General features: G+C 40.8%; 1 protein-coding gene across 5 annotated transcripts in view; it reads right to left on the bottom strand.

The window, feature by feature from the left end:
• LOC135417246 (secretory phospholipase A2 receptor-like) overlaps positions 1-26,986 on the bottom strand; it is a 106,359-nt gene that overhangs the window by 40,706 nt on the left and 38,667 nt on the right. For 4 of the 5 annotated variants that reach the window (XM_064661085.1, XM_064661086.1, XM_064661088.1 and 1 more), the window contains 3 exons: positions 26,806-26,982; positions 26,088-26,117; positions 301-675 (listed from right to left, as the gene is read on the bottom strand). In XM_064661085.1, the coding sequence (XP_064517155.1) occupies positions 301-675; positions 26,088-26,117; positions 26,806-26,982 (582 nt within the window). Of the gene's footprint in view, positions 1-300; positions 676-22,983; positions 25,878-26,087; positions 26,118-26,805; positions 26,983-26,986 lie in introns of those variants that run through there. The other variant, XM_064661089.1, reaches the window with a different exon arrangement.

Here is a 26,986-nt window from a genome sequence, read left to right as displayed (position 1 = left end):
GTCAGTTCTGATAGAAGGTGTATGATATTTCATAATTAAATATGTTTGCGCTCAAATACAGTGGGAGGGATTTAAACCTGCGAAGAAAGACACTCGATAACACAACTTCTGCAGTCGTGCACGGTTATTTTTATTAAAGACCACTGAAGTTTCATATTTCAATATCAGTATCTCTCCACAGCAAAACATTCTATTGCTTTACTGATCAGTCTTTTCACATGATTAACTTGTCAGCACAGACATACTCAAAAAGCCCTTAACAAATAAAAAATCTCCAAACCCCTGTAAAAACTTACTTACCATAGTAAAGGTATCGACATATATCACTGGAGGAATTGTTGCTTCTCCACTGGTCTGTTGCATTTATGCTTGCAGTCACATAGGTATTCTTGATAGTCACTTTGTACTGAGACGCACCAATGATGGAAGCATCAGCACATCGCCACCACAGCATTAATTCTGAGTTACAATCAACCATTTTCAGTCGAGACACTGATTTTGTGAATATATCAAGTCCCAGGCACTGCTTGGACCCCAAGTGAAAGAGGCGATTCTGGGATACCCATTTCCATAAAGCTTCACTTGTCTCCCTACAGTCATCTATCACTATCCGCGAGTTTTTAACTTGCATGCACTTGTTCTCTTTGTCATGGCGAATGGTAAAAGCATCATTGCCTGTATAAGAACAAAAAAAATATCCACATACGGCTATGATTCAGCATCATTTACACAGGAAGCTCATTTTTAAAAGAGTAATTGCATTCTGAGAGATGCTACCAGAAAAGTACAGCAACTACTGTTCGTACATTAAACTACCTCTTTCGTATAAGCCACATTCAGTACATTTCACTATTCAGTGAGTACCCTTTACTTCCAGGGAAAAAGAGCTCTTTCAAAGTCTTTATAAGAGGAGAGACAAAATGAGACTTCTAAGTCCAATTCTATTGATGAGAATTCTTCCTTTTTATTTAACATATTCTGATTGGATCAACCCCTGATTATTTTGCAAGCTTACTAGGTAAAGAATCTAGTCTTCATGCCTATCTACAAGTTACACACTATAGATACCTTAAAATGTAACTAATAATAATCTTCACTTAGTAAGCACTTATGTTTTTTTTCACTGCATATCATGTATGATACACAGCATGACGGGTTTACGTGTGAACCAGTTTGTGGGTGCAACTGCAGTATTACTACAATAACTGGCACTGCTTTGGGGAGAGGGTTTTAGAAAGAGTATACCACCAAAGATGACAAAGATTATCCCACCAGAGATTAGAAGTATCATTTAAAAAATTATATAGGCACCCTAGTTTCATTTTCAGTTGTGACAAGTTTCATTTTCAGTTGTGATGCAGTATGTCTTAAAAAAGAAAAAAAAAAGCACAGTATACAACTTAAAAAATATATGGATCAGCCTACTCTTACAAGCTAACACATCTGCCAGTACAACAACACTTCTGACAAGTGGCAGTAGGTTTAAGCTAACCATGACAAAAATGACCTAAAGCTATTTCTATGCCACCATAAAGATGGCTTCACAGCATAAAACTTTCACTGACCAGGCTCATATGGACCTTGGCTGTCCCAGACCCACAAAGCTATTTCTCCGCTGCTTAAATAAGGAATCTGCTGAGTAGTGTTTTGTATTTAATAGCAATGCACTGTCAATCACATTCCTACTGCATTTTTCTATTATGAGTTAATAATAGGTTTGGCTGAACAGCAAGGAAAATATTCAGTGATGTTATGCAGTGAATTTTACCACTACTTCCCAGTATACTCATGAATTTTTCCCTGCGTAAGTGCCAAATAGTATCTAAATAGTACTGAGCTGGTCGCACTGTAAAGAAGAACCTCTAAGTCAGCCACCTACTGCAGCGACTATTTCTAAATAGCACGTTTCAACCAACTGTCCCTGTCAGCCTTTTAACTAAGACATTTTAACAATCAAACCCACTTTTGTGATACCTTTCACGGCTGTGCTTTTTCGGCACTATATCTGCTTTTTGCTTTTTATTCTCCCCTCATGACTTTTTTCCTTTTTTCAATTTCTTGTGAGAAGAGGTTGAAAACATGTTACATCTTCTTCTTCCCCCACAACCCTCATGCTGATGTCAAGTAGAAAACCACTTTCTAAAACCTTCACAGAAAAACTGCTGGTGTTGTCTCATCAGATCTCTCTGTACCGCAATTTCTTAATACCCAATTAGTCCAGTTCAACACTCCCGGACATGAAGTTTTACTTGACGTCTTCAGCTACAAACCCTACCCGGTTACTGACATAGGATATAAAAAATACGTCAGCTGCAACTAGTTAGTGAACTGAGCTCAACTTGCTTCCCAGTAGCTCTCACCAAGTCGCGGCTTTGGCTCACAAGAATTTGTTCAACGTGAACTTTTCCACCTGCTTTCTGTCGGACAGGGGAAGTCTCCTTTCTGCCTCTCCCTGTGCACAAAGTGGGGGGTAACGGGGACGGCGGGACGCCCTGCCGGGGACCCGCCCGGGTCGGGGTTATTCCTCTCCCAAGGTGTCCGGCCAAAGGCCTCGGCCCGGCCCGGGGCGGCCCCGGCCCCGCGGGCACCTTCGGGAACGTGGCAGCCGAGGCCGGCGGGGCAGCACCGGCTTTCGCGCCGCCCCGGGCGAAGCGCACGGTCCGTGAGGGAAATGCGAGGTTTTTCCCTGGCTTTTTCTCTGTTCCTACTAAGTTTCCCAGATTGTTTCCAGGCAGTTGGACTTTGCCGCCCGGCGGAGCGGCCGAAACGGAAGGCCCGTCCCAGCGCCTCCTCAGCCGCTCCGCCGCCAGCCGGGGCGGAGAAGATCCCGCCGCGCCCCGCCGCGCCCCCGCGCACCGCCTCCCCCTCGCACGGCGGGCGCCCGGCTTACCTGCGGGGCCCCCTCTGGCCGCGCAGCAGAGCAGGAGCAGGGCGAGGCCGCAGAAGGGCAGGCAGAGCCCCACCGACCGCGCCATGGTCCCCCCGCGGCGCGCAGGCTGCGCGGAGCGGCCGCGCTGCCGGGCTCGCTCTGCCCGGCTCGCTCTGCCCGAGCGGCGCGCCCGCCGCCGGCCCCGGCCCCGCCAGCACCGCCCCATTGGCCACCCTGCCGCGCGTCACTTGTTGCCAGGAGAAAAGTGGCCCCGAGGTTGGGGCGAGGCGGGGCCCGGCCCCGGCGGGAGCGGGGCTGCGGTGAGGGAGTGAAAGGCAGGGGAGGGAAAGGGGAGTCGCAAGTGAAAACATGGGGGTAAAGGTGAAGGGGAATTGCGGAGAAGGAAAAAAAAAAAAAAGGAGGAAGAAAGAAAGACAGAAGAAAGAAAGACAGACAGAAAGAAAGACAGACAGAAAGAAAGACAGACAGAAAGAAACAGAAAAGCAGACTGAATTGTCATGCGTTAAAACTAAAAAAAAACCCCAAAACCAAAAACAACCTTTTTAGAAGTTCAGTCGGGGAAAAAAAAAGGTAAAGTGTAAGTGCTAGAAGTGAAGAAAAGGAAAAAAGTGAAGAGAATAATCCAAAATTAACAAATTCGCTGAAGTAAAGCATCTAAAATTGTACAAATAATACATTTTTATAGCATCACACTGTGATCCTCAACCCCCTCTGCCCGTGGGGCCATGAGCTGTCAGGCCTGGTGTGATGACCATGATGCCATCCCCAAGGCAGGGGCTGCTGAATTTCCATAGGGAAATTTTAGCAGCTAAACTTGCAACTTTCTGACCTGTCCCTGCCGGGGGAGATGGGAGGAGTTGAAATAACTGCCACAAAATTTTGGTGCTTGCTACAGGAAATTACAGAAACCAAAAGTAAAAACACAAAGATGTCAAGAACCAGTTGGCCTGAAGGAGGAAAAGAGAACAAAGGGAAACTGATAGAAACTATGTAAAATAAAATATCTATATTATAGCTGCATGCTGAGTGATTTGGTGCTCACTTGAAATGGCTATATAAGTCGAGCTCCAGCTGTTTAAAAAAGCATTCACAAAGTCACAAGAAATAAACATTTCTTGCTAGGAAAATCTATTTTGATTAGACTCGGAGGAGCAATTGTTCAGGGAAAGAAATACTAGGTTTTCATAAAGATGGGAAATGCAATGTGCAGTCTATTTTTTATGTTTTCAAATGTGTCCATCATGTAAGAATCTGGACATCTGGGGACACAGGATTTGAGGGTATTCCAGACTGGGGATTGAGTAGAAAGACAGTAAAGAAAACCAGCCACTTGCAAGTTAGCAAAGGGAAGTCGCTCCCACTGGAAACCACAGAGCAACACCTGGCTGCCAAGGCAGGAGGTATTTGGAGAATTGGAAATCAGGTTCAGGAAGAGAGGAGTCCATAGATGCAGCAAAATCAAAGCTGTGCTACCAGAAATAGTTCATTTTTTGTAAGAACAAAGCTTTAAAGTCTCCATATAGAGAGTGTGAGGAAGAAATTTCCCACTGGTGAACTCATACAAAAGCAAGCTATTGAAACTAAAATTAAATACATGGTGGGATGATGTGTCTCTTTTTTAAATAAAGCATCATAATAAGAAGCAGGTGTGAAACCTGCATTGCCATGAACTTTTCCAAATGCACGTTATTATCAATGTAATAACTGACTGTCCCAGTTTGGGTATGGTGAGTAACAGAGTTTAACTTTTAAACTACTAGCGTGCAGGGCATATTTACTGAACATACACCAGGAACTGTGAAATTAACAGCATCCTACTTACCAAACACCTGTCAGCAAATATGTGTGTCAATAGAGGGGAGGTTCTCTTAAGGTATCGTAACATATGTAACATGTTCTCTGATATGCGCTTTGAATTTGAGGTCCTTTTTTGTTTATTGGTTTATAAAATACCATGCTTGATAATACACAATCCCGACTCAAAAAGTAAATAATACCCAAGGATAGGAAAAATTGCTGTTTGTATTGGTGCCTCTTAGTTTCAGTTTTGTGTGCATGCACATGTACTTAAATTCTGTCAAACATTAATGTAAGAGGACATACACAATGTACAGCCCTGGTGAGCCCACCAACCAATCCAAATTTTGGAAAGAACATGCAGAAAAAAATGAAATTTGGTGCATGTCAAGCCCATGGAATTCCAGCCCATGGAATTCTGGTGCAATTTTCTGTTATTGAAAAAGTGGCTTTGTACTAAAGCTTATAAAAATGCCAAAGCCTACTTCTTAAAAGATTTATCCTAGCTTTATCAATGAGCTTCTGAATTTAATGTAAGCTTCACAGCAGCATTACTCACAGCATAATTGATGAGCAATTTCTGTATTGCAATTCACAAACATGATCATGTCCTCATGAATACTTACAACTCACTTCAAAGCAGAGCTAATGGCTGACCAAATTTCAACTGTGCCTGCAGAGATAACAAAATACAGAATTTCAGATACGAGAGAGACCCAACCACAGAACTGACAGTAATGTACAGCAGCCTTTTTCTTCCAAGCAGACTACTTTGCCTTTCCAGTCAAAAAGCTTTTTGAGTTGCCAACATCATGACTAAGAGCCTTGTATTTCTAGCAGGAGTCTTTGTTGCTTATCAACAGATAATTTCTTTGCCTTTATGCCCATATGTTTATAACAATAGCATTACCTGCAGAAAGTGTCAACACTTGTCTATCCGTAAATCTCCACCCCATCTCTCTTCTGCTCACCACATGAAATAGGTACTTTGCATAAGCGACCTTCCTCCTTCTTTTACAATCAACACATGGTAATCCAGTTTTACTGGCTAAGTTGAGTGCATCTACATGTGCCAGTGAGCACAAAGGGAATGCTGGAAAAGCAAAAAGTTGTTACCTCCAGCATCTTCTAAGAGTGGGAAGAGATTCTGGAGATGGCAACTTCTGCTTTTCTCTGCTTCCCCCAGCAGTGACTTTGAAACTGGGACATCTGAACAGCGAACACTAATTATCTATTACTTTTTTCACCTTGCAACATCGGTGCTTACGATACCTAAGTCCTTACAGGAAAAAAAACAACAAACCAAACTCAACAGCAAAATGACAGCTTACAAGAGTTACAGGAGCAGAGTTATTTCCTGAGGCAGAGGACTCTCTCCAAGAAAGTGATGATGCCCACAAAGCAGCCAGCAGACAAAGATTTCAGTGCTACCTGCTGCTAAGTTTAATATTAGAACACAGCTCTAGTTTCAGTAAAGTGCCCACTAATCATCTAAAATATCAGCCCTGGACATGTTTAAACAGAGTTTAATGGAAAAGAAAACTGGACAATTGCAGCTTTTACCATAAGCACAGCTAAAAGCCCAATGATTATTTTTTGAGAGATACACAAGTTTACTCTGATTGAGTTATTCCCATGCATAACCATGAAAAAAGTCACCAAAATTCAAAGAGGAGGTGAAAAGCATCCAGCAACTGATTTGGATAGAAGCTGTATCCAGAGAGATCTTTAAGCAGTAACTTCAACTTAGTTTTGCATTAACTCCACCTGTACAGTCTTTTCTTCATGGACACTTGAATTTATTTGCTGGCTTGCTTTTTTAACAAATGTTGAGGACTTATTAAATTTTCAACACTAAATAATGTTTTGTTTTTAGCAAAAAGGGAACACAAAGAAAAATGTTTTTTCTCTGTTGTTGCTCAAGATTTCCTCTTTCAGTGGCAGCAGCTTAACTTTTTAGCACATTATGAAACTGTTGTATTGCACGGTAAACTTAAGATGGAATCACATGCTCTCTCAGCTGAGTTTTTATGTATTTCTTACCTCTCTTCTACAATATCTATATGAATCTTTGGCACGAGTTCCAAGGTTTTGAGGGTTTTATTGCATTTGAAGCTTTTATTATTGCTAGGGACCCTTACATTTGACTCTTTTTAAGTGTCACCATTCATAACAAATAGGCTAGATGTTATTACAGCATTATAGCTAGATGTTATATAGATGTTATTATTTGAGAGACTGTTCTGTTTCTTCCACTGCCCAAAACATGGTAGGTAACTTTCAGAAATAATAAAATTACCTTTATTCTAATACCAACCTCCTTTTTTACTCAAATGGGACAGTGGCAACTTCTGTAATGCTGCCTCCGGTTCTGCCCTGATGCATATTCAAACTTATATTAGACAAGGCCCACTGAAATACTAGAAACAGGCTTCAGAAATAAGACAAAGAAAGGAGTGTGGGCACATCCACATTGTATCTTTATTGACAGTGAGGAATGTCTTTCTCTGGATGTTGGTTTGGCTTTGACTCCTGCTGGGATCTCTGTGTGTTCCTGGAACAATGACAAAATAATATAAGCAGTACTTCAACATTGAGAGAACCACTTAAAATTTAAAGTGGTAAACGATACTCTTTTGTAGCACTTTAAAAAAAGGGTCTCTGACACCTGTACTGTGCAATTTTAACAGAAATTGTGCCTCAGTTTAGTTGCTCTACTGGCAGAGTTTATATGCTCAATCTCCTCAAAAGCTGTTTTCTGTTGTCACTGTACCAGTGTGGGATTTTTACTCAAATTATGATTGGGAGCTGGAAACTCAGATGATATTTTGTACCACATTACATTTGTTGCAAAAAACATGCTTTGAAGGAATGTTTTAAAAGAAAATCAGTTATAACTTGGTAAATGTTTTTTAAGCAAATACAAAATAATTCAGAAGGAAGAGCTTCTAATTTTTAATTAAAACCTTTTTTTAACTTTTTGAGACATATGAAGCAGAACAACTCCCTAAAAGTGCTGGGGAAGAGCCCATAGTTTTGTGTCTCACATTTTTTGGAGCTAAAATTGATCCAAGTCCAATGGCACTCTCCAAAATGCCCCCACTACCTTATGTTTGACCAGAAAGGGCAAACTTTCAATATGCACATGAGAGGATGGTTTAAAGAACGAAATTCCAGATTGATCTGAACTTGGAAGCACTTTTGAGATAAAAAGAGCCTGTATGGAAAGTGTGGACTCACTAGGGGCTAAGCTGATGGCATTTAAAGGTTGCGATTGATTAAGGTATACACTGGAGAGCAGCAGGTGTGGGGAACACACAGTTCAATATGCCATCAGCAAAGGCTTAGAAATTGTGTATTTCTGAGTGCAGGAGAGGCCAGAGAGAGGAATGGAAAATAAGGAAAATGCCTTTCCAATGGGACATGAAGGAGGGAACAAACACTGGAACAACACATACTTCTAATACAAATGCTAAAAATCCAATGAATGAGTGGAGGGAAATCAAATGTCTAGTCTTATGTAAAGACAATGACATGCTACACACGTGCAGGACATAGCAGAAACAGAATATAAAATATACAGGAAAGGTAAGAGTCACCTCTGGTGCTGATGAGGTAATGAAATTTGTTACCGAGATCTTGTAATCAAATTAAATTAACAAAATAGGAACCCAACAGGTGACACAGAATGCCAGTGGACTAAAATGTTAGCTTTAAGCAAATGTAGTCCTGATTCTGCAGACTGCCTGCCTGACCAGAAGGCCAGAGAGGGTATGCTGAGAGAGATCAAATGGGCAAAGAGGGTGGGAAATACAATCAACACTGTACTTCAGGTAACGCCCCCTTGTCTAGACACTGCAGCATTTTTGTGTAATGCAGACTACATTAGACTCCATCAATACTGCTTCACAGAGCAGTAGGACAGGGAAGCCACAGAAGAGATGCAGCCCCTTGTCTGGTCCTTATTTATGTGCAAGATCTTGACCTACATCTTCAGCTCATGGTTTCTGTTCCTGTGTTTACATTAAAAATTCCCACAGGCTTGACAAAGGCCATGCATCACAGCAGTTGCACCCAGTTTCAAACGGGACAGAGACAGCAATGAGAAAGCTTGTGAAGAGGAAACAAAAAAGAGCTGCTAGGAACAGCAAATTCTTAAAGGTAGAGCTGAACTTCCTGAAGGATGCACAGCATCAGTGTATGCCATCAACTAAAGTCTTCAGAACTTGCAACAGAAAGTGGGCACCAATAGTCTCATCACAGGGTAGATTATTAGAAATAAAAGATTTAAGTCTTATCCAAATGCAAAAACACAGAAAGGATCATAAACCAACATGTTAAAGAAAAACAGAGGTAAAGAACAATAAAAAAGTCTGAGCAGCAACTAGCAAAAGGAATCCAAGCTAATATTAAATCTTTCCTTAGACACATCAAGACCAAGAAGCGCACTGGAGTCTAACAGATCGATGACAATGCAGAGTAAAAAAGAGGAGAGGCCAAAACATTTCCAGGGAAGCTAAATTATGTATTTGCATGTGTTCACTGGAATAAGCAGATGATCCCCATACTTGAACCTTTCTTTTTGAGAGTCAGCAGAGACTTTTCCTCAAAGTGTGCTAACCAGGAAAGGCTATAATCCAAGGCAGGCAGAGTAAAAAATCCTCAGGCATCTGAGCTTTCTAAGGGAGAACTGAACACTGAGAAAGAGCAAATCTACTCATGGGCCTACCTTTCTCTTCACACTTTCTATGTGATTGGAGTCTGGAGGGTGGCAATGTGACACCAATCTCTAAAAAAAATTCCAGGGCGGAAAAGAGGCAATAGATGAACAATAATAAAGGCTGGCAAGCCTAATATCTGTGCCAGGCAAAGCAGTAGAAACTGCAATAAAGGATAGAATTTGTCTGCACCTGGATAAATATGATATATTTGGATAGTGCCAACGCATCTTCTCTAAATGTAGTATTTACCATCTAGGCACCTAGAGAGGTTTTTGATGAGGTCAGCAAGCACACAGATGAGTGATCTGGCTGATATGATCCACCAGTTGTTTTTTAATCTGGATGAAAGCTCTTACTGGGTGAACAAATCAGCAGGCACTCCTCACTGGAACTTGCTATTTGGATTTTTCTATTGATGTGAGGGGGCTTTGTTGTATTTGTACCTTACTCATCATTTCTGTGAGTGAGATTGAAATAGCTTTTGTTATTACCCACAGCTTACATGAACAAGAACTACCTGTCTGTGACTCAACACTCACAGAACTTGAGATAAAGTTTGTGGGTGGACAGTGCATATAAATGAGTTTATAGAACTTCTCTCTGTGCTTGACACCACAGGTAAATTAGGGAGAGACTATGAGAGTATTGCTATCAGCTTTTCATCACTGCGCAAGTACTGCTGGTGAGCTGGTTTCATGTGCTTGACACAGAATACACGAGGAGGAATGTGAAAGACGAAGATAGCACAGAGCAGCACAGACCCCTTATGACTCAGATCTGCAGTGCTCTGCATGCACACTAACCATTAATAAGCTTCTTGGCGAAACTTCTGAGTAGATTTTAAGCTATAAAGGCTTCATGATTTGGTCACTTCAGAGATCACCTCCGTGTGTGACATACTTCTATTGTGGAGATCATTAGTCATGTCCAAGCTGAACCTGTTCCTGTTTTGAAAAATCAAAGCCTACTCTCTTTCTTTTGTTGAGGCTCTCAAGGACTAAGTCTGCTCTTTATGGTAGCTTATGGAAGACATATTTAACAATGCTGCATGAGCATCTCTAGTTATATTTTTAAATGTCAAAAAAAAAAAGGTAGTAACACTGTAAAACCAGTAAAATACCTAAACAGTACTATTATCACTCTTTGATTTGTATATGTCTTAATTATCAATGTATCTAAATAAATCACAAAATTCTTAAAACAAAAATGAACAGGAGGTTGTAGTAGTGAAGTGCGTGTAGAGTTGTAGTTAGCTATCTATTTAATTGATGCTTACTTATATAGTCCTATTACTTTAAGGAGTGCATCTACATTTCTATTTGTTTTTTTGAGGCAATAATATGCCCACAGTACTAAACCATCAATTTTTATATATATTCTATTAAACAGCAGCACTTCATTCTATGAAGTCTGTAAGTTTCTTAAGGAATAACCTGGGCTGGATCTATCATGGGCAGTATTTAAATGCCCCCACAGGAACCTGTGGACCATAATTTTAGTCCCATCAGCATGTGAAAACTTTGGAAACATTAGAAAACTCTTTATAAACAGTGAACCTGGAAGAAATATTCAGATGCTGTTGAACTGAAGCAACTAAGTCAAAGAATCACAGGATCTGTAGAGATCGCTTAGTGCACCGCACCCTCTTGCTTAGAGCAGAGTCAACTAGAGCAGATTGCCCAGGGCTGATCGATGTTGCATTTTGAGTATCACCACAGATGGAGACTCCTCAACCTCTCTGGACAATCTGTTCCAGTGTTTGATAGACACCAAAGTAAAAAAAACCACCTTTTTCTTCTGTTTAAAAAAAAATTTCCTGTAGGTCAGTTTGTGCCTATTGCCTCTTGTTCCTTCCCTGAATGCTACTGAGTAGAGTCTAGTTTCGTCTTCTTTACTCTCCCCAACTTTAGATATTTAGATCCACTGATAAGATCTCCCTGAGCCTTCTCTCCTCTAGCTCTCAGCCACTCCTCACATGACAAACACTCCAGTCCCATAATCCTCTTTGTGGCTTTTTGCTGGATTCAGTCCAGTAAAACCATATCTTTCCTGCACTGGGAACTCCATAACTAGATCCAGCACTCCAGATGTGTCTTAATGCTGAGTAGGGGAAAATGATCACCCACCTCAGCCTGCTGGCAATGCTCCTCCTAGTGCAGTCCAGGATACTGTTGGCCACCTTTGCCACAAGGGCACACTGCTGGCGCATGTTCAAGCTGGTGTTCACCAGGGCTCCCAGGTCCTTTTCTGTAAAGCTACTTCACAGCCAGTAGGTCCTCAGCACCTAGTAATGTGGTGGTGGTGGTGAGGGGGCATTGCTCAACATGTGCTGGATTTGGCATTTCCCTTTGTTAAATTCCATGAAATTCCTCTTGACTGATTTATCCAGCTTGCCAAGATCCTCCTGAATGGCAGCACAACCATCTGGTGTATCAGCTACTCCTCCTAGTCTTCAACTGTCTGCAAACTTGCTGAGGGTGCACTCTGTTCCATTATCCAGGATCATTAATGAGGGTGTTCAACAATATTGGTCCCAGCATTGATCTCAGGAGTATACCATTAGTGACTGGCCTCCAGCTGAATTTTGTGCCACTGATTATAATCTCTTGAGCCTGGCATTTCAGCCAGTTTTCAATCTACTTCATTATCTACTTGTCTAGTCAGCAGTTGGTTAATAAGGATACAGCCAGTGATGAAAGCCCTGTTAAAGTTAAGGTAATTAACATCCTCTGCTCTCTCTCCATCCACCAAGCTAGTGATTTCATCATAGAAGGCTATCAGATTGGTCAGGCATGGTTTTCCCCTTCATGTATCCATACTGATGACTCCCAATCATCTTCATGTTCTTAATATATTTTGAAATGGTTTCCAGAATGATTTGCTCCAAAACTTTCCTGGGTATTGAGATAATGCTGACTGGCCTGTAGTTGTGGATGCAGCCCACTGGGTCCCATGGACTTGTTTGTGTCCAGCTTGTTTAAATGTTTTGATCTTCTCTACTGAGGCTAAATCTTCATTGCTCCAGATGCTCCCACTGGTCTCCAGGGGCCTGGGATTCCTGAAAACAAATCTTACTGGTAAAGATAGATGAAGAAGGAATTGAGTACCTCTGACTTTTCCACATCCTGTGTTACCACCACCCTACTCAGCACCAGGCTCACATTTTCTCTAGTCTTCCTTTTGCTGCCAAAACATTTGCAGAGGTCTGAACAGTGCAGAGCTATTCATGTCCTCACTTTTCTCTAAACTGTGTCAAAGCACTGTTCCCCTAGGAAAGTTCCCAGATAGAGAAAGAAAAGATGCTGTTGTGCCCTTTTTAAGAAATACATGACAGTTTGAACATCTTTGCTATGACAGACTCAAATTCAATCCCTTTTTCTAGGACGAATCTGAACCTAAATTGATCCAGATTAATTCAATAACTACCAGGCTAAACTGAGTGCTCAGTGTTTCCTTTTGGAGCTGATGCACTTTATTCAAAGCACTGAAATATTTATTAGAGCACAAAGTGGAATTTATGTATCTCTCTTCTGTGTCCCACAAACAAGTACTGCTACTAGTGGAGCACAGTCTCACTCATATCCTCATGGCGACCTGTTGAATGTTTACTTATTGGTATAAAGTCCGACAGCTAAACTGTTTTCCCTTTATGAATTCAGCCCTTGAGCTGACAAACTAAAGTCTTCAGGGAGACAAGGTGCTAAAAGTATATTGATTTTAACTTTAACTCAGGCACAGACATGGAATGTGATCCTACCTTAAAAATAGGATGAACCAACCACTAACTTTGGAAGCATATCCATAGAGCAAGAATAACCATATTTGTTAAACCTAGCATTTATCTTTAACCTTTACTCCCAAACATTTTTATAGCCACAAGCCCTGCCAGAGAGGACGTGACAGACATGGCAAATTAGTAAAAAGGAAGCCAAGAGTCTTGACTTTAAAAGCAAAGGTTAGTGAAGACTCCAAGTCAGAGTATATTTTATTATTCTAACAAAACAAATTTAAACACAAGCGTTGGACATAAAAAGAAAGTATGAGCAAACACAAATAGTGCTAGAGATCCCTTTAAACAGAAGTTGCCTTCAATTAGTTCATTTTTATAAACAATACCATGGATTTTGAAAGATTGCTAATGCTGTAATATAACACCATAAGAACACTGTAATGAAACAAGCATGGGATGGTAATCTCACATTTTTAACCCAACATGTAACTGAAAATAGACTCGGTTTATCCATTTCTTTACTGTGTCATTTCAGCCCCTTCCTGTTACTGTGATTAGCCTGAACTGAGAACAAAAGTTACTTCAAGTTTAGTTGGAAAAAAAACTTTGAAAATTAAATTTTACCAACAATTTTCTGGCAAAACATGTATCTGTCTGGCCTCAGAAGCACACTGGAAACAGTGATGGAATTAGGTACTTCTGTTCCTGCAAAGGGGTTTCCCCTTAGTAACAAGGTGTTGTTTTCGCAGCTTGCATGGTACTTGGCAATCATTCTCACAAGAAGACTGCCAGAGAGTAAGTTTTTTTCTCTCCATTTTATATATGGAAAACTCAAAGCAAAAAAACAGGTGAGTTGGCCAAGATGACATAGTGATGGTGAAGCCAGGAAACAAAGCCTGGACCTCCCCAGCTCCCAGCATTGGGCAGATCCTTTTGCCTGTACCTGCCATCAAACAGCACAACAGTAAAATGCACAACTTTGCCTTTCTCTTAGCCCTCTTTTTCTCTGAAATAGACAAATAAATACTTTTTAATTAATGGGCTCAGTGATTGACCTCTGATGTCATTTGGCTACTTATTAGTATTGTAACTGCCTAAGCAATGAAATAGCAGTGCATGCCCACACATCCTGAATACTCCACCTATTGGTTTTGTTTGCTTGGTTGGAGGCTTGGTTTTTTTCCCTCACACAGGCAGGATGAGATCAACAGGACCCACAAGTGAAGGCATCTCACACAGCTGACACTTCAGTCAGGGTTGGGTCCCTCTTGCATTAATTCTTGTGCAAATGTGTGGATTTCCCCTCTAATCTTGAAGTGTGTGGTAACATACTGAGACTCATTTGTGGTCACTCTGCTTGAATTTAATTAGCTTTCTGTCAAAAATACTGTAAGTGTTCACTTTACACAACCAGTTGCAATTTAAATTGTTCCTGGGAGGGATGGGGAATGGTTGCAGTATTCTGGAAATGCACACTTCATAATTACTCCAGTTCCTCATTTGTAACAGTTGTCAGTACGCACACACGAGTTGTATCAGAGCAACTAAAGAGAGTTGCAAACAGTCAGAGAATGAAAAAGTTCAGAAGGTACTTTGCTAGCTACCACACTGCCTCCTGGATAGCACTTCAGCTAGGTGTGTAACACCATCTACAGCATTAAAAAGGCAAAAATACGCACAACTCTGATATTAAATTAATTGTTTAACTTTAAAAAGCTTGTTTAACTATAAGACTTTTCTCTAACAATCTGACACCTAAAATGGCATCACTCTGAACTATGGGACAGAAAAAAAAATATTAGTTCAGCATCCCATATGACCTATTTGTTTTAAACAATAATGCATTCTACTACATCTATTTTGGCACTTACTTGTAACAGCTGATGTTTCTGTGCTGCAACCACTGTATCAAGCAGGAAAACAGCTCCAATGTTAAGCAAATAATGAAAGTTGTTCCTAAATTTCTTCTCCCATCTTTGGTTGGGGTTTTTTTGTACTAGAATTTTTTCCCCTTTATTCTCTTTTGTTCTGTTTCCATTTCATGCTATAATTATAGTTAGGACTGGCCACTAGTTAAACACTGAATTGCACTGGATTTTGGTATAGTGCCCATATCTAACTCTTCTTTTCTTTTATTCCTAAAACACCTGAAATGGGTGAAAAAAACCCCTGCACATACTGTATAGTCATCTCTCTGACTAGGTTACAGAGGAAGGATTCGAGCATCCAGATGGAGTGAGATATAAATACGTCACATCAGAGCTTACTGCCTAAAGACTGTTTTGTTTGTTTTCTTTTTGTTTATATTTTATATTATGTATATGAATATTTATCACAGTAGCTTCTGAATAATATTTTGTAAGGCACAGTATGCAGTTTGGTGCTTTTTCCTGCTTAACAGCTTTGAAAATCCCCCTTTTCCTTATTGCAAAGTGGTCAAGAGGCTGAAAACAGTCTCTCCCCACTGCCTCTATGATTTATATCATAATAAATGTACAACTTCTATTCATTCTCTAAAGTAATTCCTTAATGTTATACTTCAGCCTCAGGACTGCTAAATCCTACTATAGGGGAAAAAGGAGTCTAAGACTGAATTGCTACCCATCTTAATGAATTCAGTCATATATCACAAATTGTCTCCTCCCTTCCTCCTAAAAATACAAGCCACAGTGTTAAGTATTTCTTTTCCAAAGAAATCTACATTAGGTTTTATATTTTCCCAGAATGTTTTGTATCCACATTTCCAATCCAATCTCTTCCCTACAGGGTTAATAATTAGCAAACTGACTTCCCCAGCTGGTTTTGTTCAAAGTGCCGTCATCCTCCTGAATTCAGTCAACATCTATCAGAAACAAAGACGTCAAAGAAAACATATTAGGCTTCAGTATTCTCTTGTGAAGTTTTGGCCTCCAGTCAGAAAATTTTGTTATTTTCTGTGTAAGCTTTATTTTTCTTTCCATTACCAGCAGTTAGCATGGATCAAAAGAATGACTGCTTTAAAATGTGATCAGAAAAACAAAAAATGCTAGCACCGACATAGCACTGTGCACCTTCAGTTAAGTTTTGCATCTGTTTTGGGTGTCCTTATATTTGGGAACATGCTCCAGTGTGGGCTTTCTAGGGCTCCAGCTTTTTGCAGCATCCCATGAATGTTCCTATGTCTCCAGAGGGAGACAGAAAACCTATTAACTGTGTCAGGGCTCTGTTTAAATACCTTTTCCAGAAACACTGAAGAATGTCCATGTCAGAAATAATTTTCTTCATTTTGCTGCTGTTATCCAAATGGATTAAATGCATCAAATTTCATAAAGGAAATTTTTAATGATTTTATGATCCTAGTAGTACTGGGATCAACGATTCCTGCCCTTTCTCATAGCTTATGGCTTTGCTTTGAACATCACGGGCTTTGCAGTCTATCCCACAGCTCTTGAACTAGATTTGGCCACAGATATACTTCAGCAGATCCACATGGAGCTAGGAACAGATATTTGTAAGCCTGCCAAAAGCTGCCCTGTCAGTCAGTCATATCCTAGTGCTTTGAACCAGGCAGTTGCTATGCAGGAAGTTGCTGTTTCCACTAATATGTTATACAAGAGGAAGAAAGGGGAGTTTTGGACATTGCTGGCTCCTGCATAGAAGGTAGAACTGCTGCTTCTCCCCACAGGCTGTTCCCACCTGGGGCCCAGCTCCAGGCCTGCTGAGGCAACTGGACCACTCAAAGATGCATCATAGAGACATCTTCAAGGTACTACACAAGTAAAGAGATCATCAGGCATCCCATCACCTGGGTCTGGGACTTCAAGGGAGAAAACAAAAAAAAAATAAAGAGAAAGTAAAAGAAACAAAAAGTATTCTTTTTTTTTTTTTTCTGCATATATCCTTTTATTTTTGTGATCTTCATGAAGCGATTCTGGACCTTCACTTCCTTTACCCTGGATGTGGATTTTAGGTACTGAGGGCAGGTTGGATGTCTGTGTCCCCACTGGCTGCTGTAGCAGATGAATTGGATGATTCAGCTTCACTCATTTAGTAACTGTCTCTTTCTATCCAAAGGCAGATCACAAATTTAATTTTAGGTGTTTCCAATATCCCAGTTGCATAGCATTTGTGTCCAGAGATCCTAAATTCTGGTTGCTGAGCACTTGTGTGGGTCAGGAAGCTGGAAGGTAGGTTTGGGCTAGAAGGCAGTGGGATGATGCATCAGCAGTGCCACAAACATATTCACACCAATATTTTCAGGTAAGGCTTACTCATCTTTACTCAGGGTGAGCCGAAAGGGCCATCCAGCACTGTTAGGAAGAAACCATGGTGGACTGATTTGTTTCTAAATCACAGTTTTCCAACATAACAGCGCACACTGCCATTGAAAGTGACCCTACCACTTGCACTGGCTGCTTATCCAGCTATCCCACAGTTATCTATCACATATTTCCTGCTGTGATTCAGTCACTTAATTCTTGTTATAGTCTTCCCAAGTAGCAAGAAAAACTGAACCCTGTTCTCTTTACATGTTTGCTTTCACCAGTGAACGGCTCTTCCTTTCATCTTTCCTTCCATGAGGGTTTGCTTTGTGCTACATCAGAGCAAGTGGTCAAACAGCCTGTAAGAGCAGCTGAGAATCACTAATTTTCACTTTACAGTCTTTCAACTGGCAAAAAAAAAGCAAATTTATATATAAATAGCAATAATTAAAGCTATGTCATCAACCCAGACTAGATTCTGGAAGGTCAAGGGAGGATGGATGGTCAAGGACATGATGAGGAAAGGAGCCCACATTGTCTTTCTTCCTTCTTTATGTAACCTTTGTCGACCTCACCAAGGCTTTCGATACTGTGAGCAGAAAAGGTCTGTGGCAGATTTTGGAATGTTTAGGTTGTCCCCCCAAGTTCCTTAAAATGATCATCTCACTCCACGAGGATCAGCACGGCCAAGTCAGGTATGGCAACACACTTTCTGAACCCTTTCTAATAAAGAATGGCGTGAAACAAAGCTGCGTTCTCGCTCCAACCCTATTCACAATCTTTTTCAGCATGATGCTCCAAAGGGCCACGGCAGACCTTGAGGATCAGGACGGTATCTACATTCTATATCATACTGATGGAAGCCTTTTCAACCTAAGGTGACTGAAGGCCCACACCAAGACCTTAAACCATCTTGTCCGGGAGCTGCTTTATGCTGATGACGCCGCCCTTGTCGCCCACACAGAAGCAGCTCTGCAGCATTTAACATCCTGCTTTGCAGACACTGCTGAACTCTTTGGGCTGGAAGTCAGTTTAAAGAAGACAGAAATTCTCCATCAACCTGCACCTCAGGAAGTCCCCCATCATCCCCACATCACCATTGGCCAATCAGAACTCAAATCAGTCAAGCAATTTAATTACCTAGGCAGCCTCATCTCCTCAGATGGTAAGATTGATGGGGAGATAGACAACAGGTTAGCAAAGGCATATAGTGCTTTCGGAAAGCTTCATAAAAGAGTTTGGCGAAATAAACACCTGAAGAAAGATCAGTGTTTACAGAGCCATTGTGCTGTCTACTCTCTTATATGGTTCCGAATCATGGGTCACCTACTGCCACCACCTGCATCTCCTAGAATGCTTCCATCAATGCTGCCTCCGTTCAATCCTAAATATCCACTGGTCAGATTATATGACCAATACATCTGTTCTAGAACAAGCAGCAGTCACAAGTATCGAGGCCATGTTGCTGAGAACACAGCTGGGTTGGGCAGGGCACGTCTCCAGGATGAAGGACCATCACCTCCCTAAGATCCTGCTTTATTGTGAACTTGTCACCGGCTGCCGCATGAGAGGAGCCCCAAAGAAAAGATACAAGGACTCCCTGAAACAACATCTCAGCCTTGGCCATATTGACCACCATAACTGGTCTACTCTGGCCTCCAATTGGGAGGCCTGGAGACACACCATCTATAACGCTGCTGATGCTTTTGAGAAAGCACGCAGGATCACCCTTGAGGAGAAAAGACAACGCAGAAAGAATCGTGCCTTGCGGAATACACCATCTAAGGAGTCTTTCTGCTGTGCCTTTTGCAACCGGACATGTCTATCTCGTCTTGGCCTTTTTAGCCACCAACGCGCTTGCAACAAACGTAGGTAGAGCCCTTCCCAAATCTTCATTCGTGAAGCCCAGCCATGGATAACTCAACCACATTTGGACATCCTAAGACGTTGTGCATGTTCCAGAGGCAGTATGTGAGTGGGACAAGGCACTCTGGGAGCATCCAAGGATATAAGCTGCATCAACTGCCTCCCTGGATATGATGTGTGGGGAACAGTCATTCTGCTATTTATACTACAAGTATTAAAAGGTAAAGGAGCCACTGTTCCTGTAGGTGTTCTATTAATCTCTTCTTTCCAGATGGAAAGCCTTCCAGAGCTGTTCTAATACATTTCCACATTTAACTTAATGGTACCTAATGTCTTTTATAGCCACGATATATCCCATATGTACAATTCCATCTTCAATATTTGCTTTTGAAACAATATTTAAAGTAATTCAATTTGCCTCTCAACATAATTTTCATCCCATAAGACTAGCAGGACACAAAATGCAGCAGCAGAAACATTACCTTTTTACCTTTTCAAAAAGAATCCTTCTGACATCTTGAATATTAAATACTAGAAGATATAATGCCTAGGTCATGCAAACATTTAGGTAGTATCAGATTTCAGGTACATAACAGGTAAGCCTGCTTGCAACAAGAGAAACAGCAAATGAAACTAGTAGAGATGAAGCAAAATTAAGGTGTGCTGGGACTGTAGCAAATGAAACCTTACATGACTTAGAATATTCTTTTACTTTATATTAAAAAACTATGTACTCCAGCTCATTGGCAATGTCCAGTGTTAGGGATTCTGCTTGCATACCTGAAGAAACCTGGAAGCATCAAGCTCTGGTATGGTGTCTCAAACCCAGTGGAAGTGAAGCCATGCAGCACAAAGCTGCTGACAAGGTAGAGTCTGTCTTCTATCAGCTCTGTTCGAGCTTGCTTCTGGCTTCCAGAAGGGGCTTTCCAGGAGCTTCTCACTTACAATGCACACAAGGCTTATGGCAGGAATAAGTGGTAAAGCAGATTTAATCAGGTTATGGCTGGGATCAAAGGCCTAAGATCATGCTTTAGAACAAATGACCTGAATAAATAGCTTCACAAGAGGAACGTACTTGACAGGATAATTTTCAGTGTTCACTACAAAAAAATTAAAGAAAAACCACCGAGGATGTTTTTGCACAACATAAATGGAAACTTAATTTCTGAGGATGAACATTCAGCTATAAAAATCTGAAAAGATACAGGGATAGTTTTGTTTTCCAGTGTTTTCTGAGACACTGACCCAGCTACTGCATTCCACCCAGCCCACCTCATTACAGGAGGACTGGGAAAGTCTTAGAAACGCATCAGCATAAGGAAACAATGTTATAAAACTAAGACTTTGAAGCAAGGCTTTATTACAAAATTATTCTTGGTACCCTTTCTTATGGTTAAGTTTCTAAGATCAGAATCCAAATCATGGTCTTCCTGCATAAAGATAATGGATATAGAAAGCGATCAGCAACTCATGCTCTGAGTGACTTACAGAACAAACTGTGAGAAGAAGAAAATTAATCTGCTTTCAACAGTGCTGTGGAATGATTATTTATGCAATGGATGTCTAAAATGTCTACTAATTGTCATTTCTGTGGCTTAATTTTTCATTTCCCATGAAAATGAGTAAGTATATGCCTGCACTGATACAGTCAAGAAATAAAATACTAAAATAAATCCTTTCATCAGTAAAGAGACATGGCTGGAGCATTTTCAGTGAATTACCTTTCCATCAAAGGCATCAGAACCAACACATACCACAAAGATATTTATTTAATACTCAGGAACCCAAGTGGATTTTCCCATTACTCACCAAGGAAAAGAAAAACCCATTGACCAAGGTAAGGACTTGGATTGTCCCATTCCAATCACTTCAATGCATCCCATTAAAGTAGCTGAGAAGGACTTGGAAAGACATCTTAACACGGCTTTATAACTTTATGGCCATGGCTAAGAACCCACAGTGACATTTGCCATCCTGCAACTTGGGAGTTTTGCTGCTCATTTGACTACACTTCTAAAGGATCCAGAGCAAATCCCTGTGATTTTTGATTTTGCACAGCTCGTTTTTTCAGCTCTGTGTGTACCACTACCATCTACTGGCCGAACCGAGACTGACTGTGTTTCCAAGCATCAAGATCAACCTTAGTTCTTTCCATCTCAGAAGAGCATGAACGCCTGTGGATTTGCTCCTGATGGTTACTCACATATCTGCATCAGGGCTGCACCAGATTGTAAAAGATCAGCCCTGGCCTGCAGGGGTTTAGAGCCAATATCCCACTGGTTACCAGAGGAAATATTATAATATTATTAAAGCTCAAGCAGGGGTCTCCTTTTTTTTGTGGATTTTTTTTTTTTTGAGCTGTGGATTTAGAGTCCTGTTGCTGAATGTGTGCAATTTAGCTTTTAACCAAATAAATGCCCTGGAGGAAGGGTATGCCATGGATTTCATTACAGTGGGTTTATTATTACAAGAGACTGAGGATGCCTGTGACCACACTGAGGGAGGGGCACCATAATGAAAGAAAAAAAAGTAGGGGGTTAAATTAGATGGGGATTTGTGCAGAGGTGCCCTGGGAACCAGAGTTAGTCAAGTCTCACAGAAATGCAAAAACCTGTTTTTTCCCCTATGCTCCTCTGGACTGCACAGCCCAGATTTCAAACAGCCCCACGGCTCTGCTCTTGTTATGACCCAGCTGAAAAAGTGTGTGTGTATGAAGGCAGTAGAGGAAGGAGAATCCCTGCATAAGGAAGGGCAGCACTGCACCCGGGGTGGCACAGCCAGGAACAGTTTTGCAGAGAAATCATGTTCCCCACTTAAAACCTTGTGCTACAACCTTTCGCTCTGTCCAGTCGTGCTGGACATCTCCAGCATACATATGTTCCCATTGCAGACTCACGTCCAACTGGGATGTGACAGCTGCATTGCCTCAGGGACATGCTGCAAGGATTGCTAAAGGCACCGGGAGGTAAATTTTCTCCTGGAATGGCATCTGCAAAAACCAGCACATGAAGTTTTGACAAACCCCAATATCTGGCAGAGAGGGATTTGTCATATATTGACCTGAACGTACCTGTCTCTGGTGGGGATACCTTTCCATACCCCAAGCAAACGAATGATATGAAAAGATTTAACACTTCCCTTTCAGTAAGAAGATTGAAAGATGTTAGCACAGCAGACAAATCTGCAACATTCCTTTTCCTATTTAGGCTCTGGGAACCCAGTTCTTGGACACAGGAAGCACTTTGGTGCTATCCATGGAAGCTACTGTGCTGCAGTCCATATATCTCCACCTCGTTTGTGGCAGAAACAAACAGGCTCCCACACAACACACCCTCCACAGTTCAGCAGGAAAATCCTCCAGCCCATTACTCACCCCTGATGGCCCCAGCTCCCTACTGCAGGGAACAGGCAGTAGGCTGGGAGAATATCTGTATATCAGTGCCATGATCCCATCCATCATCCTCACTGATGATGCTTTGACTCCCACCTCCTTTCAGCATCTCCTGCACACACATTCTGAGGCATCCTGGGAAACACTGGTACCACCATGTGTGTGGAGATCATACACAGTGCCCAGGTCTGGGTCCAGTCACACAGCCACAAAGGAGGCTGGTGCAAGCTGTCCCTCTCCTACCAGGATGACCTGGTGCAAAGTCTGGGCACTGCTGTTATGAGACACTAAAGCCTCTCTCTTATTAAAGCTGGGGAAAGAGTCAAGAAAAATTACAGCACAGAAAATTATTAATCACGCTTTTATTTTCCAGTTGAAATAATATAGTAAATCTCACTGCCAATATCATCAAGGTCATCAATAAAAACAAGAGTCATCACATATTCTGATCAGGGACAATATACAGACCTTTGATTAAGGGAAAACAGTTGAAAGCCATTAGTAACAAAATCCAGAAGGAAGACTAGAAAGCAATCAATGATTACATTCTTGAGTGAATAATACCTGAAATTCTAATAGTTAAATGATGAAAGATTTAAAAATAAATATGTAAAGGTCTGTTCCTTCAAAGCCATTTCAAAGTAGGAAGAAAACACTGTTTGAACTCTTTTTCCCTTAATGCAATCTCATCTACATCAGAGTCAATGTTAACGAACAATCACTATTTTGAGGTTAGGGTTATTATATCACTGCCATTCAAATATATTTAAATGATTAAAGCAAACCTCAAGGAAAATTGATAAAATGTCTATGTCAAGTATTGTGAAAAATACAACTTCATTAACCCCATAAAAATCTGACCAGAGTCTGCATAAATATTAACAGCTTTGTAGCCCAATAAATACATGTCCTCACAGATGACACAGCTTACTCTTGTAAACGAAACTGCCTTGCAAGCCACTCTGCTTTCTGTACTGTAAGAAGGCAGTGAATGTGATGAAGGGGATTTGGTGGTTTAAGTTCCTCCAATTGTAGTTTAAATAGGTGAAATTCTCATGGGGAAAGGAGAGAAGGTCATGAGCATTTTTCTTCTTTTATTTTGGTGGTAAAGAAGCTACCATAGTTCATATATATAAACAGCAGATTATCTGGCAATTGTACTCAAAAGTTGCAGTCCACAAATAAAAAAAGTCTCACAGATAAATCTAGAGGGCTAAACAAAAACTTTTAAAATATTACTGAAAAATAATGTATAGGGTCAAACCATTAGACAAAATATACTCAGAAAATCTATTTATATTTTATATGATAGAAAAATCTCAGATTAAGAATTTGTGATAGCTACGACCTTAGAAGTTATCAAAAACAGTAGGCTGAAAATTATATTGAGATCAAAACCATCTGCAGCCTCTTTGACCACATTTTTGAATGGTTCTGTAAACCAGCACAGAAATATTCTATGTACTAAACAATTTTTTTAGAATAGCCCTATATATAATTATTATATGAGTAGGCAATTTTTGTTTGGCCATGTAAAATCTAACTAAAAGGTAGTCATACATTCCTGTGCATGTGAACAAATATTGTGTAAAAACATTTCAGTTGGCCTTAGCTGCTTGCTTAACTCTGAGGAACATACCTCCATCTTAGGACTCTTGCAAAATGCTGAATGAGTCACCTTAAAACAAACAAACCAAGAAACTGAACAACAAATGCAGCCCTTCGCAGCAGCTTTTAGAGATGACTGAAATTACAGTAAATCCATTCTGAAGAAACACATCATTAACCATTTGGTTTTTCCACATTGCAATAAAAATAAAAAATAAAATCCCTGAAAAGCTTTCAGAGAGGTGGGTAGAGGATTGGTTAGGGTGGTGGGAGTACGAGGGAGAGTAAGCACTTCTGTCCTGGGCTGCTGTAACTGAGATAGCAGAGAGACCTGAGCTGGCTCCTTCACAACCATCAGCCTGCAGACCAACCAGTCAGCAAAATTCATCTCCTTTCTTAGCACCTTAGTATGAACACTGGAAGGGAAAGTGTCTGCTACATGGGGTTAGAGGACTCTAGCACCCTTTGGGAACAGCACTGTGGCTCGCCCACTTATCACCCTTCGCTTTTGAGAGCAGGGTCTCAGAAGAGCCTCCATGAATACTGCTTGCAGAAATACTGTCAGTAAAGTCACTTGTTACCATAACTTTAGCAAGATTTATAACAGGGTTGTTTTTCCAAACAGATATTGATAAAAAATATCTTTCAAGGAGGTTGATGGGATTCCATGTCTAAAATAATCTAGGTGATTATTTTACATAGCTAAATCTTTAACAAGATGCTGGACACATCTCAGGATGACAAAGCCCATATGCTGTTACATCTCTGGACTAATTTATTTTATAACATGAACTAGGCATCACAGGCCAAACTACCAAAACTCTGGCACTCTCAAGTCAAAAGTGACTTCATCTCCCTGCAAACTTGCAAATCTACCTGGCAATAATTCACTGTCTGAAAAATAACTGTTAATTTTGCAGAAGGGATGGCTAGTTAAAAAAAACAAAACAAAAAAAAGTCTACCCCATCATTCTTGGAATATGTTTCAGAGTTTCTAAATTCAAGGCAAATTTTAATGCTGCCTCATGAGCAGATTATGTGATGTACAGAAACAAAACATAAAGGCCCACATGTTCCAAAACGAAAAATTTGCATGAAAATTCCCATTGCTCTGGGACCTCAGACACAACTGCCCCACATGAGTGGTTGGAGGTTTATGGTATGTGAGTATTTTCAACTCCTGGCTTGTCCCAGAGGAGCAAATTTCCCAGAGGAGCAATTTCTCCACCTTGCATCCTCAACTCATCCTGCCACAAAGCAAAAGCCCTCCAAGGGGAGCCCCTACAGCATTCATACCGATGGCCATGATGGTTTCTCAGACTATGGGTACCCTGGGGGACTCCTGAGAATGAGAAAACCACTGTAGGTTGTGAAGTTTCACACAGAATAGAAGACCAGTTGCTACTTCTGATCAATTAATTGTTGTCACTTCTCTCAAAATCAGAAATGAGGATGCTTTCTTCCAAAGCAGGAACGTCAGCATTAATCTGTGGTAAATAGGCATTTCTGACCCACAGTATGTGGTGGAAGAGTCGGTTATTCTGTTTGTACAGGCACCACAGAAAAAGGGAAATGGCAGCCAGCATCACCAACGTCACAAGAATAGCCAGAGCTACAAGCCCACCATATGATGCTGAAAGGGAGGGACAGAAATTGTTGTTAAGCTACAATTATAGATAATTCTAAATATATAGCTGTTTTATGGAAAACGTATTAGTACTTCTTATATATGTCATACATTTTAATTTACAAGTTTAACAGTGTAAAATGTTATCTCACAAAATATCAGCTCAAAATGTGTATTACTCCTTATTAAAAAAAATTAAGAATATGTAGAACTTACCATTTTCAAAGGGTTCTGTTGCATCAATATCTGAAATAAAATTCAGAACAATCACAAAATTACCCACAGAGGTAACAGAAGTTATTATGTATACTCACTGTAAAACGGATACTGAGAAGACAACCTACCTAAAACCACACAAGAAAGCACTGTTCTTTGTTTAATTTGACTCATGTCAGTGTTATTCCAACTGGCCAAGTTAAACATAATCTAATCTGTTACTTGAAATCCCTTTAATTTGGTGGAACATATTAATTGACATTTATGCATGGATGAACAGCGGTATTTACCCACTTTTTAAAGTACAAGTGCATGAACAGAACCATGCAGAGGTACGTTAATCTAGCTTTTGGGTCCAGCAGTGACTGCGGGATTTTGTGTGGGCTCTGGAAATTCTTCAGCTCTCTCACAGGCCCATGTTCCTACTGGCATGGTGTCTGTACAGCTCTCCCAGGATGTGCCTGCCCGCCCAGCGGGGGCTGCGGAGGTCAGCCTGATGCCACAGAAAATCCAACGCACTTGGCATTAACGCAGTGGCTGCTCAGGTTCCTCAAAAGGAGGTCACCCTATCTGGTTGGGGTGTTTGCAGGTATTTTTCTTCTAATACCAAGAGACAGAATTATTTAAATGAAAACTAACAGCAAGTAAGCAAGCAACAAGGAACATGTAAAACAGTGGTTAGAAGGACACAACTGCCTTATTTTTTGGAAGAACATACCTGCATCCATTTTACACACAAACCCCTTTTTTTCTCTGCATGGAGATAATTGCCAGACTCCATCTGTGGTCCTCAGGCTGACACAGAAATTCCCTCTGAGATGGTCAAAGTCAGGTTCCCTGATGCCCCAGTTAGAATAATTTAAAGGAGAACCATCAAACCAGGATACTGTCTCATCTAT

Source organism: Pseudopipra pipra, chromosome 7, assembly GCF_036250125.1.
Source record: "Pseudopipra pipra isolate bDixPip1 chromosome 7, bDixPip1.hap1, whole genome shotgun sequence".
In the NCBI taxonomy this organism is placed as follows: domain Eukaryota; kingdom Metazoa; phylum Chordata; class Aves; order Passeriformes; family Pipridae; genus Pseudopipra; species Pseudopipra pipra.
The sequence above is the reverse complement of the archived record's forward strand: the minus strand, read 5'-3'. Positions and strand labels throughout refer to the sequence as shown.